The 13390-nt window shown below is 33.6% G+C and overlaps 2 protein-coding genes across 3 annotated transcripts; one reads left to right on the plus strand and one right to left on the minus strand.

Moving 5' to 3' along the window:
* Positions 1 to 2948: 2948 nt before the first annotated feature.
* On the plus strand, positions 2949 to 8465 carry LOC109057596 (tetraspanin-13-like). The gene is made up of 6 exons (XM_042745143.1): positions 2949 to 3191; positions 4390 to 4557; positions 5571 to 5651; positions 6054 to 6167; positions 6414 to 6524; positions 7525 to 8465. Exons 1-6 carry the CDS (start codon positions 3129 to 3131, stop codon positions 7597 to 7599), a joined length of 612 nt encoding a protein of 203 aa, XP_042601077.1. The 5' UTR covers positions 2949 to 3128; the 3' UTR covers positions 7600 to 8465.
* Positions 8466 to 8991: 526 nt separating this feature from the next.
* Positions 8992 to 11004, minus strand: agr2 (anterior gradient 2). 2 transcript variants are annotated; one of them, XM_042745144.1, is made up of 8 exons: positions 10829 to 11004; positions 10580 to 10706; positions 10277 to 10340; positions 10017 to 10069; positions 9823 to 9899; positions 9496 to 9559; positions 9316 to 9399; positions 8992 to 9228 (listed from the first exon to the last, which is right to left on the minus strand). In XM_042745144.1, exons 2-8 carry the CDS (start codon positions 10695 to 10697, stop codon positions 9179 to 9181), a joined length of 510 nt encoding a protein of 169 aa, XP_042601078.1. In that variant the 5' UTR covers positions 10698 to 10706; positions 10829 to 11004; the 3' UTR covers positions 8992 to 9178. The 2 variants fall into 2 exon arrangements, with proteins under 2 accessions (XP_042601078.1, XP_042601079.1); XM_042745145.1 differs by having other exon boundaries at positions 10580 to 10735; positions 10829 to 10953.
* Between the last annotated feature and the right edge of the window lie 2386 nt (positions 11005 to 13390).

Genomic DNA, 13390 nt, shown 5'->3' on the forward strand with positions numbered 1-13390 from the left:
CTTTTTACTGCACCCCTTAATAGTGGCTAAAATAGGACACGCTGAATAAGTACGGTTGCCAAATCTAGAACTTATCACCCTCTCAAGGGCAAACCAGCAACTAATGTTCTCTGCAATCGTCACACTTTAATATTGAGATCAGAAAACAGGGCCATTTTATCACTTTTTTTTTCTCTCTGTAATCAAATGTGAGATGCATATATCAGCAGAACTGAAGAAATAAAAAGGTGATAATGAGTTCACAACAGCAGCATCACAATCAAGAAGCTGAGATATTGTGACATCTGCAATGTCTGGTGAATCTTAAAGAGAAAAGCCTCCAGTCAGACTAATATCCGCTGCTTTTAACGCCATTAACAACACTGACAAGACCATCAGGAGCTGGTCAGGTGTCATGTCAGTTTTTTGCCATACAAAGGGGAATACACTTAATTAAATGTGTAATGTGTGTTTGTCTAAATGTTTTTGTTTGTTTGTTTGTTTGTTTGTTTGTTTGTTTGTTTTATGTGAGAAATTGAAAATGAAAGTGGTATTCCTGGCCATGGTTTAATGATTAAGTAAAAATAAGCCCATAAAAAAAAAAAAATTGCTTAAAATAAAAATAAACAATAATGGAAAAAAATTAAATCTACAAAAACGTATGTATTTATTTACTTTTTTTATTTAAGATATTTGTCAAAATAACATGTTTCATTTTCATTAAGTTGAATTTGATATACTAAAATAACTAAAACTAAAACTTAAAAAAAAAAAAAAATTATAGGCATATTTATAGACAAGAAGTTTGAAACAAAAAAAACCTAAATACCAGAAATTCTAAAAAAAAAAAAAAAAAATATTCAAAATATTAATAAAAAACTGTAGTAGTATCTCAATGATACTAAAATAACACTGCTCAGGACATCTTCAAAAACAGATAAGGACTTTGCTGCCACCTAGTGGTCAATAGATTAAAACGCAGTTGAAAAAAAATGGCAGAAACTTGCTAATAAAATACAGTTAGACTGCATTGACATTGTATTGCAGATATTGTGCATTGTGTTTGCTTTATTATATATTGACCAGTATGACTGAAAACGTGATTGGAACATACGCTTTGCATAACAGTATAATTAAAGAGTCATAAAGACCTTCACATAGGCTACAATATACAATATAATCATCCCACAATTTCACTCTTTCATTTCAGCTACACGAAGCAAGAGGCACTTTCTCATCCCATAGGCTCTGACTGTGTAAGTGCCCAGGGTCCCCTGAGATCTGAACACTGCCCGCTTCTGTTCTGTTCTCTCACTGGCGGGTCAGCTTTTACTCTGATCTAATCATCTCTGCGCCTCAGGAAGAGTTGTATATCTTGACTGGAGCAGACGACTGCCCTCTAGTGACTGCACCAGCACATCTTAAGAGGAATTTACTCTCACGTAACATGATTCAGATCACATAGCTAAAGATTTACTCCCAAAAAATTACAGTAAATATAAAAAATTAAATCTGTAAGAGTTTCTTTTGATGGTAGCGATTGGCTTCCATAGTATTTTTGTTGTTGTTGTTGTTGTTTTTCGTCAGTGGCTACCATCAACAATTTGGTTACTATTCTTCAAAATACCTTCTTTTATGTTCAGCAGAAAAAAAAAAACTACTTTTTTTGAACTATGCCTTTAATTACAGTGAAAAGGTATATATGCTGAATCTAAAACTTAATCATAATCATTTTTATGCATTTGCTGCTGGATGTGATTACGCATTTATATTATGCATTAGCCTATATTACTTTAAGTCATCTATAATGCATGTTAAATTATTTAGCTCTAAAGCAGATAGCAGGGCTAGATGTAACATGAGGATGTTATCTCAGTAACTATAAGCTTTTCTTTCAAAAATTCAATTATATATATATGTATACATATATATATAATTGTAGTTCAAAACATTTTAATTGCTAAAAAATAAAATAAAATTTTAGATAAACAAGTGAACACAATAAAATCACACTAGCATCCTCAGACAAGAATCTTACCTTTTAATTTTTTGTTGTGTTTCATAAATATTTGACTGTTTAAATGTGAATACAGACACAGAGGCATAAACTGGAAGATGCACAGTATGTATCCTACTGCAATATCATGGAATATTTGCTAACCCCTTTAGTTATAGACATAATATATAATCAACAATTTTCATCTTTGACTTCGTGGCCATTATTGTTGTCTCAAAAAAATGCTTGCCCTCGCAACTGTAACTAAGGGGAGGCGGGAATACGTGCAAACCACGTCCTGTCAATGAGCCTGTGCGATCATTATTCAAGGAAAACTGACCAATCAATATTACCGCGCACAGCCGGCACCGCCTGCGTACATGGTTGCCAAGTCGGAGCAAAGCCTCCTTGGAATGCTTAACTTACGCATATAAAATGTGTATAAATATTTTATGAGAATAAAAATATAACTTGGTATTCATGCGACTTGTTATGGCATCTGACTCATTGGAAAATTATTGTTTTTAGCGTGTCAAAAAATATGTAAATGAGTAATGAGTTGTTGTTGTTGTTGTTGTTATTATTATTATTATTATTATTATTATTATTATTATTATTATTATTATTATTATTATTATTATTATTATTATTATTATTATTATTATTATTATTATTATTCATTTGCTCCTAGTTATTTGAAAGGAGCCTGTCAGATGAACCTATTTAAAGAGAGGGCACCAGTAGCAGTTTTTTTTTTTTTAAATAATCTATGCAGCATATTCATAATACAATAAAGAAATTCCAAAATACAAATTATAAAATAGTTTATTATATTAATTAAAATAATATATAATGTATTGTATATTGTTTTAAATATAATTATAGTAATACAAATTATATAAGTTAAATCATTTAAGTACAATTTGTTAGTTTAGTGTTAGACTAAAGGGATGGATTTTATTTGGGGATCTGGCGACCTCTCATGCATCAGCGTTCACTGTGAATTGGTCTGAACCACACGCGTCTTGTTTTCTCGGTGCTCAACTACAGTTTCGTCTCTTAAATTGTTCGATTTGCTTGTCATGTGACTGATATTTCCAGAAACAGATATTTACACGGGTGAAAGCTTTTGTCGGGAAAAACAACACTGAAGATGGGTTGCGCTGGATTCACCTGCTCCAAGAACTCCCTGTGCGCGCTCAACATCCTCTATGTTGTGAGTAACCAATGCGAGAATGTAGCAGCCATATGGAACATCTTTATCGGCCTTTATCATGACATTAGCACATCTGCTTCATAAATACTCATACAAGAGGTGTTTCTGTATGGCTGTATTGCAGTCCTCTGTGTCTCAGCATTCATGTGAATTATTTAGAGAGACTCTTTGTGTGGAATGAGGCCGACGAGCGGTTCTGGTTTCACGCGCAGCCTGCAGAATAACATCCCGGTTTCCTCGCAACTCGTCTGTTTTGGCAAAGCCGCATCCTGCTTTTGTTCTTCTTATGCAGATATCCTGCCTCATTCGTCTGGAGCTGATATTGTGTGCTGATTAAGCTCTTGTCTGCACTTAATATTTACATTAGATGAGAAAGAAAATATTATTATCAGCTGGGATCATTAATAGGTGTAAGCAGAAGCTCAGGGGTCATTTCTCTCTGTTGGTCAATAAGAGCAATATGGACTAACCTCAAAATACTCATTTCTGCTTTAAGGGATGAATTGGCTGGAACATTTTGCATTATAACGTGTGCTTGTGTTTTATTGCTCAAGTGGCATCACAGCTGGTGTTGGGCCATTCGCAGAAAGCTGTGCCATTTGTGTTCCCATGAATCACCACTGACAGAATTAACAGGAACCGGAACCCAGTCACATTATTTGATAGATTTAACTTTAACTGTATATCTGATTTAACTTTAACTGTGTGTGTGTGTGTGTGTGTTTCATTTAATTAGTCTATCAATTAGTAATTTTTAGTTTTTCCTAGATTATAACTAGATATTTAATAATCTGTCATCATTATTAAAAACAATTTGGAAAAAAAAGTTGACCACTTTACTGAATAATATAGGGCATGTCTCCTTTTGAATCAGGAAAATGCAATACATATTATAGAAAATATTGAAAATCAAAACATTTATGTATAATAAAATAAAGTGGAATCTCCTGAGAATGACTATTAATATTTTAGGCTTTCATTATATTTTCAGTTTTACTTTTGGTATCTTTATTACTTCAACTTATTTATTTCACTTAGTTTCCTAGGAAACATTTTTAATTTCCATTTCAATTTTAGTTTTAAAAGAAAATGTGGTTTTCCATCTAATTGTGTTTTATATCAACTTTATTTCCATTAATGAAAGTGTCTTTTAATGGGGGTTTTTAACACTAACAGTACTGTTCCTCCCTGTCTTCAGATGGTGAGTTTGCTGATGATTGGCATTGCTGCTTGGGGCAAGTGTTTTGGGTTGGTGTCGAGCTTCCAGGTGGTGGGTGGCATCATTGGAGTGGGGGTCTTCCTCTTCTTTGTTGCTCTAGCTGGACTTATTGGTGCCATGAAGCACCACCAGGTTCTGCTGTTCTTTGTATCCTTTACTGTGATCATCTGGTGCTCTACATCTCATTTGTTCGGGTTTTGAATAAATGCAGAATGAATAATTAATTTTAACTGGTTTGCAATAATTATATCAGGGTTTGAAAGTTACTGCTGTGATGCATGTAAAACAGTTTGTATGAATCCTCATTTTCTTGTTGTATCCATGCTTGTAATGTCCAGTTTCTTCTGATAAACTGGACAACGCTGGAGACAAACTGTAATCAGTCAAAATGTATTAACTGGAACAAAATTATTATATTGATTTTCTTTCTAATGTATCAAAAAGTTTATGAATGTTTATATAAGTATTTTAAATGGCCTCATGCAAACAAAACAGCATGTGTGTTAAATAATGTATGTTTGCATTTCATTGCATGAGATGCTCTGTGTTTTTCTTCATTGCTTTTGGAGATGAGACAGGATTATGATGTGTTCATGCAATGCATTTCACTCTGTGACCATAGAGTGGTGCAGTTAACATGACAAATGATAGTGTACCACTTGCATTGTAAAAAAAAAAAAACCGCTCTCAAATGAAATGAAATGAACTAATCCCAAGATGAATTTGGACCATTACTAAAAATGCCCTGGGAGAAGCTTATATATGATTGCATGCTGTTACTCAGGGAGGAATGATTGCATGATTCTTCCGGTAGTCTGTTAAGGGATAGGACACCATTTCAGTATATTACATTTCATACTCAATAAAACATAAAATAAGTCATGTTTGAATTTTAAGCATAGCTTACACCGTAATATAATTCTGCATGTCATTTCCATTTATTATTGAATTTCAAGAGAAAAACCACAAACAACCACCAAATGTGCCGTAATTTACTTTATGCCTTGTTAAATTTAATTTTGTTTTATTGAAAGTTCTGATATTTAATACAGGACTTCTAAATTCTACTGAAGATAGTGGTAGACTTGGTGTTAAAAGTGGCATTATTAATATTTCTGCATAATATGTTTGTGTTTTAATCCTTAATTCATTGACAATAGTACATGATCATCCTGTCCCTGGTGTTTGTAGTTCAGTTTTCAGTGTCGAGTGCATGTCTGGCTATCAATGAGGAACAACAGGTAAGATAAAATTTTTTGAAATTAATTATTTTATTTACCATGGATGCATAAAATTGATCAAAAGTATTTATAAGTATTTAGCCTATGAAAAAAAAACATACTTAACATACGGACAAGTGTGACATCATATACCTCTGTAAATAAATACAATTTAAATCAAACTCCAACACACTTCAAATCAAACATAATTAAACACATAACTTCAATCATAACTAGAAACATGACGTCCAATCCTCAGATCACCAACTCGCAGAGAAACAAAATTCAAATAGAACAAACATCTGAAGCGCTAAGAGAAACATACAAAATGTGCAGAGCAGGGGGGCAAGAGGACTGGAATTGAGAACCGCTGCCATATTGTGTTTTGTCATGAGTTCTCCTGTGTTTCATCTCTGTGTATAGAATCACCTGTTGGAGGTGGGCTGGAATAACTCTCTGACCACTCAGAGGGACGTGGAGAAGAGTCTGAACTGCTGCGGTTTCTCTCACATGGATATCAATGGAAGCTGCGCCGCTGTAATTTCCTCTGATACACAAGTTTCATTGTTCTTTTGTAGTGTTCCTGTAGCATTGCATGTGCTGAATGTCATAAATGACACCTATGTGGGTGATAATGGTTGTGCTGCTAATTTGCATGCTGATGATAGCATAATGAACTGCAAGTGTGTGACAAGTTCACACTAGACAATCACATAATTTGTTCTATTACAATAACTTGGTGCTCTTGTGAAGGTTTTTTTTTTTTTTCTTGGCCTTGTGCAGCCCTGCTTTCATTACAGCACTTGCACCACCTGTGCAGCAAAGATCCAGGAGCACGCCGGCGAGGTGCTGCGCTTCGTCGGAGGGATCGGCCTCTTCTTCAGCTTCACTGAGGTCAGCCTGCTAAACTAACTCCTGCTTTCTCTTCTTTCAGATTCTTCACAACCAGAATGTTTTCTGGATCTTTCCTCATTGTCAGGCATCTTAAAAAAAGAAAGACTAGTACAGAAAACATGAATAGTTTACCCAGAAAATTAAAATTTGCTGAAGATGTACTCACCCTCAGGCTATCCAAGATGTAGAGGAGTTTGTTCCTTCATCAAAACAGATTTGGAGAAATTTAGCATCACTTGCATTTAGCATCACCAATGGATCCTCTGCAGTGAATGGGTGCCATCAGAATGAGTCCAAACTGCTGATAAAAACATCACAATAATCCACAAGTAATCTTTTGATCACATCTTTTTAAGTTAACAGCTGCATTTTTCTACTAAAAAAATCCATCATTAAAGGGATACTCCATCCCAAAATGAAAATTTTGTCATTAATCACTTACCCCCATGTCGTTCTACTTAAGACATGTATCCCTTTAAGACATGTTCAACTTAAAACCGTTGCTTCCAGCTAAAACATGACACCTCTATCTATTATATTGCTATGTCCAGTGAAAAAGTCAGCTCGTCTGAATCAGGAGAGAAATATGCAGAGATCAAGCACAGTTTACAAGTGAAAACAGTCCAAAATATTGGTTTGGGAGGACAGGGGATGCACTGTTCTCTGGAGAAAGGTATTATGGATTATTGAAAGAAGCTTAGAAGTTTTAAAAGCCTTAATGGATTTATTAGAAACACACCGCTTTTTGCTTCATGAGACATTAATAGATGGACTGGAGTGGTGTGGATTACTTGAAGATTATTGGGATGTTTTTATCAGCTGTTTGGACTCTCATTCTAATGGCACCCATTCACTGCAGATTATCCATTTGTCAGCAAGTGATTTAATATAAAATTTCTCTAAATCTGTTCTGATGAAGAAACAACCTCATCTACAAGTTACATTTTTTAGGTGAACTGCACTTTTCAATGGTTAACTTTAAGTTTCCTTCCTGTTTCAGATCCTGGGAGTTTGGCTGACATATAGATACAGAAACCAAAAGGACCCACGGGCGAATCCCAGCGCCTTCCTGTAGGTTTGATTCTTATGCTGAATTCTCTGGATTTGTCGTCTGACCACTGGATTTCTCATTGGAGCTGTTAAAGAGAGTGTGTTTGCTTTTACTGAAGAGGAGACAAGTCTGTGTGTCCATGCTGCTATACATTAATATGTGCTTGATTTTTCAAGAGTACAGTGTGACAGCCCTGTACTGTACGTTATGAGGTTGTACTTGTGCTTGAAGAATTCTTCTCAATGAAAGAACAGAACACCAAAAACCAGTATGCAGTACCTACACTAATGGGCTAAACAACAAAGACTACTTGATTTTATGTTAACAGTTTTATGTGGTAAAAAAAAAAAAAACCTTTAATGTAAAATGAGCTGCCGTGATCAAGACATGCAGTGTGTGAGCATGACACTATTTATGTTGACAGTTTATATATACTGACAATATCAAAAAGTATCCATATCAATTCCACATAAATTTCTTATATTAAATGCACACGTTATCAATTAGCACGACTGATAGAATTAAACTGAAGTTGCTTGGTATCGCTATAATGCAATAAAGTTGCAATAAATAACTGTCAGAATGCTAGATACACTATTGGACTTCATAATTAGTATGAAAATGCTATTTAAAAATTGATAGAAGAATGTTTTCCTGAGCACTGTTTTATGATCTCAAATTTCATGTTACATATTTATCTGCTTGTTTTATTTTCCATTCTGTGTGTGTTACTTAGTTTACCAACTTGATTTTGTGTATCGTTTTGGCTTCTTGCATGAATTCCTCACTGAAATGTACATCTATATCCAATGGTTCTGTGAACTACGCTTTCAAGCATTTGAAATCAGAAAAAAAATAAACAAAATAAAGACCCTGAGGACACAATTGTACTTTGGCCAGTTTTGTCTTTGTATAACTTAATTGTTGGGTTTCCACATTGCTTACGGCTAATGCTTTTATTGTCTGAAATCCTTTTAGGAGTATTTCAGGAGAGCAACTTCCTTTAACCTCAAACCAATCAGAGACCGACACGCTCAGGCAAAGGGCTCAGTCTATAACAAAGGCAGCTAGTAACCAGGCAACACTCAGAAAAACATGCTGCCAGTTACTCTGACTCCTCCCACCAGGATACTATCCGGAGGAGACTCCTTAAAGTGACAGTTAGACCAACTGTCTAGTGGTAGCCATTGACTTCCATAATGTGGAAGTCAATGGCTACCAGCAACTATTTGGTTACCAACATTCTTATAAATATTTTTGTTTGTGTTTAGCAGAAGAAAGAAACTCATAAAGGTTTTAAATAATGACAGAATTTTCATTTTTGTGTGAACTGTCCCTTTAACTAAAAAACCCACATGACCTCTGCTTTGAATAAACGGTGCAAACATAACAGCATAAACAAATTACCAGGAGAAATGAATTTTCAACTTCATTTATTGGAAAAAAAAAACCTGAAAAGAAAGCCTGAAGTTTACCGTAACAATCTACTCAAAGAACAAATTTTGTACAGGGCTTTACAGTGCGTTTCATGTCGTCAGTAAACAAATGACAGAGTAATAGTGACCCTCAGAGAAGTAATATCCTTTCGGCTGGGCTTTTGTGTTCACAGCTCTGTCTTCAGAAACTTCAAGGCTCTTTGCATGTTGCTCAACACTGTGGAAACAAACCAAACCAATGATGCTGTCAGTCTGGTGACGTGGAGTAACTTATTTTTGGCATTAAAACAGCTTTCAGACTTACAGAGTTTCATATCGGCGGGTTCATAGGCGTACAGGCGGTTGGAATATCGGCCAGTGATGTCTGCACGAACGGTCATGGAGGGATCTGGAAAACAAGAAGGATTTTAATCATTTATGCAGACTACTTCATAATGTGTAGCATTATTTATGTAGCCTATCAGTCATGATTAAATCAACTCACCAACAAAGAGGATTCTGGGAACGTACTGGCCATCAGGAGACAAGTGTTTATCTGTGGTCTCGTACTGTAAAAGACAAGACGTTCATACACATAACAGACTAGAGCCTACAGATCAATACACAGACTGCATTATAAATCAACTGTGAGCAATACTTTTGTTGCAGTATTTATAAATCTTTGCTAATGTAAGTTAGTCTAATAAAAATATTCATAAAAATAAAAATAATAGGTATAGAGTAATAGGCCTATTAACTTATAGTGTAGAATTTCGTATTAGTAGATAATGGAATTAACGTTAATATTAACAAATGGTAAAGTTTTACTCACCACCAAGTTCAATATCACGAACTCGTCATCGGCCAGCTTCTGGATCTCTTTATCCTCAGCAAAGGCCTTCTTCAGAGCTGATAAAGTAATATAGAGCATGTAAAAAATAAAATCATGATACAAACATAAGGAAAAAAATTGAGAATTGTAAACTAACCAACAGTGAAAATCTCAAAATAAAAATCAATCCTTACACTGGCTGTGTGGACAGTCCTCCAGATGAAAGATGACCATGAGGGGCTTGTTCCTAATTAAACAGATTATACAAGTTGTAAAAAAAATATATATATATATATATATATATATATATATATATATATATATATATATATATATATATATATATATATATATATATATATATATATATCATTAACAGACCTTCTATACAAACAGAAGTACTTATTATTGAACGCCATACTCTATAATTCTGTATAATATAAGCATTTCTCACTTGGATCGTGACCAAAACAGAGCTTCCTCATACGTCTGTGCCCAAATCAGCTGATCACCCCATCCTGAAAGGAAAAGGATACTGAATATGAATCCTAAAATCCAACATCTACTCAGCCAAATCAGTATTGCACAAAGTGATGTATGAGGCAGCACAGTAAAGAACCTGAAACATTTCTCTGTACTACATTCTGCATAGTTCACATGTAGCTTCAGTTATGCAATTCCAACAGCTAACTAAAGCAACATCATTTTACAAGAGCTGCTAAAAAGCAATATTTTGGCATATTTTCATGAAGCTGACCTCTGGAGAGAGTCTGAGGAATCCTCTTCTCTTTCTTGGGAGTGGTCTTCTCAGGCTTCCCGATGGCTGAAGACAAGGTCACCAGGACCAAGAGCACTGAGAGTATTCCTTTAAGCATCTTCACAAGCTGAAAGAACGAAACGTTTCGAGATATAACTGTTAGGAAATGACAAAGCATGATTTTACCATCAGTCCCAGCAGTTAATGGTGATATAGCAGAACAAAGTCCCTGTGATGTGGAATCCTCACCTGTTCTCGGCTTCGCTGTTGAGTGTGTTCAGACTCCTGGTCTCTCTCTCTCTCTCTCACCTGTACGGCTCTTATACCTGTTCACCTGAAGCTCCGCCCACCTCTCTTCTGTTCTGGAATTTGATTCTGCATTTTAATCTATTCCGCCTTATTTTGCAAGCAAACTTTGCATTAAGTCTTTTATTTGGCTCGGCGCCAAGGACAGGTCAGCAGATAGTCGTGATAAGCTATTGAACATGATTGGGCTTATTAGGATTGGCTGAGCTCTGAGCCGTGATGTCAGAGGGGTACATTAATGGGCTTTTGTAATTTGAGGCATGACGTGGTGTTAGAATGAGAAACCTGTTTATTACGCAGGAATATCTTGATGCATATTTTTATCATATTATCATCAAACACATTGAATTGTAGATTTGAATCTTAACTGTACGGTATGTTTTTAAACAGTGTATAATTGCATCTGAAGGAAATCTACTATTTGCATGTGGGAATATTTTGACATTATAACTTGCTAGTGCATTAGAATCTGTTTTCTGTAATATAATAGGGTGTGTATTGTATACAGGATTCTTAATAGTCTATACCCAAAGTTTAGTTTGCTGGTGAAATCCTGCCTTGCAAACATTTGCTTAATGAAGCGCTCAAAAGGAAGTTTCTTGAACACCGTTCCTTCGAAAGGACTGACGTGTCCTTAAGATGACTGATTCTGTATCAATATTACACATTGAAAAATATACAACAACTAAAAAATTTAACATTATTATAAATATATATTATTATTATTATTATTATTATTATTATTATTATTATTTTATTAATTGTATTATTGTTTTATTATTTAAAAATCATTAACTTTATTTTCATAACTTCTTTCAGTTCTTTTGTTTTATTTTTATTACTTCAACCACTTTTTTAAATAAATTCTAATTCTAATAAAGGAAAAGCATCACCAGTTACCTTTTTTATTTTATTTTATTTTATTTTATTTTATTTTATTTTATTTTATTACTTCTACCACTTTTCCATACCAATTCTAGTAAAGGAAAAGCAACACCTTTTATGTTAAAAATATTTAAAGTATTTTATTTTATTATTTTTCCATACTAATTCTAATGAAGGAAAAAGCATAACTTTTAATTTTAATCATTTATTTTATTATTTTTCCATACTAATTCTAATTTAATTTAATTGAATTTAATTTTATTTTATTACTTCACCTTTTATTATTATTATTATAAATTATTTTATTTATTTTATTATTGTTTTATTATTTTAAAATCATTCACTTTATTTTCAGTAATTTTTTCAATGATTTCATTTTATTTTATTTTATTTTATTTTATTACTTCATTACTTTTCTAATAAATTCTAACTCTAGTAAAGGAAAAGCATCACCAGTGACCTTTTATTTTAATAATATTTCAATTTATTTTATTTTATTTTATTACTTCTACCACTTCTCTGTACCAATTCTAGTACAGAAAAAGCAACACCTTTTATGTACATAATATTTAAAGTATTTTATTTCATTTCATTTCATTTTATTTTTATGTTTAGGAAAAATCATCACCTTTTATTTTAATAATTTATATTTTATTTTATTCATTTTTGTTTTATTTCGTTACTTCTACCACTTTTCCGTACTAATTCTAATAAAGGAAAAGCATCACCAGTGACTTTTAGTGTTATAATTAGATTACATGACAGTTGTAAATGTTATTGTGTAACATCCTCTGTCGAGTTGCTCAAACATACAGACGATGTTAACATTTCCAGAGCAAGTCATTGCTGTAAACTGAAGAGGTGCATGTTTAGCTGATTTCATCTTCTCTGAAACGAAGGCCTGACAAAGCCTCTTTCCACTAGTGGCTGTGGGATAATGTGACAGTGAGGATCAATGGCGCCTTTGTGCCGAGTGGAATGGAGTCAGGGCCTCCACGACAAACACCACTCAGACTCAATGAATCCAGTCTTTATGAGTTCACTCTCTGTCCTCCAGCTGGACATTTCACTGCCCCTATATTGTGCTGAAAATGACAGGTATGACAGCCGAGGATGTGCTTCAACTAAGGCAGCTTTTTTTTATTTTTTTTTACCCTTATGTCAAAGTAAAAGGTGCTTAGGAAATGTATGTAGTAAAAGGTGCTTCAGGAAATGTATGTAATATTAATAATAATAATAATGGACATACAATGATAGCACAAAATATTGAATAAAATAATTTTAAATAAGATAAAACTGTAATATTCTAAAATATTACAATTTAAAGAAAAAGTTTTTCTATTTTAATTAATAATTAAATGTATTTTTTTCCCCTATGATGACAAAAGCTGCGTCCAGTCTTCAGTGTCACGTGGTCCTTCAGAAATAATTCTAATATGCTGCTCAAGAAACATTTTTATTATAATTATCAATGTTGAAAGCAGTTGTGATTTGTTTCTGTGGAAACCATGTATTATTGAAAATTGATACATTATTTCTCAAGATTCTTTGATTAATAGAAAGATAAAAGGACAGCATTTATTTGAAATAAAAATATTTTGTATAAATGAATATAATACA

Source organism: Cyprinus carpio, chromosome B19 (assembly GCF_018340385.1).
Source record: "Cyprinus carpio isolate SPL01 chromosome B19, ASM1834038v1, whole genome shotgun sequence".
NCBI lineage: Eukaryota > Metazoa > Chordata > Actinopteri > Cypriniformes > Cyprinidae > Cyprinus > Cyprinus carpio.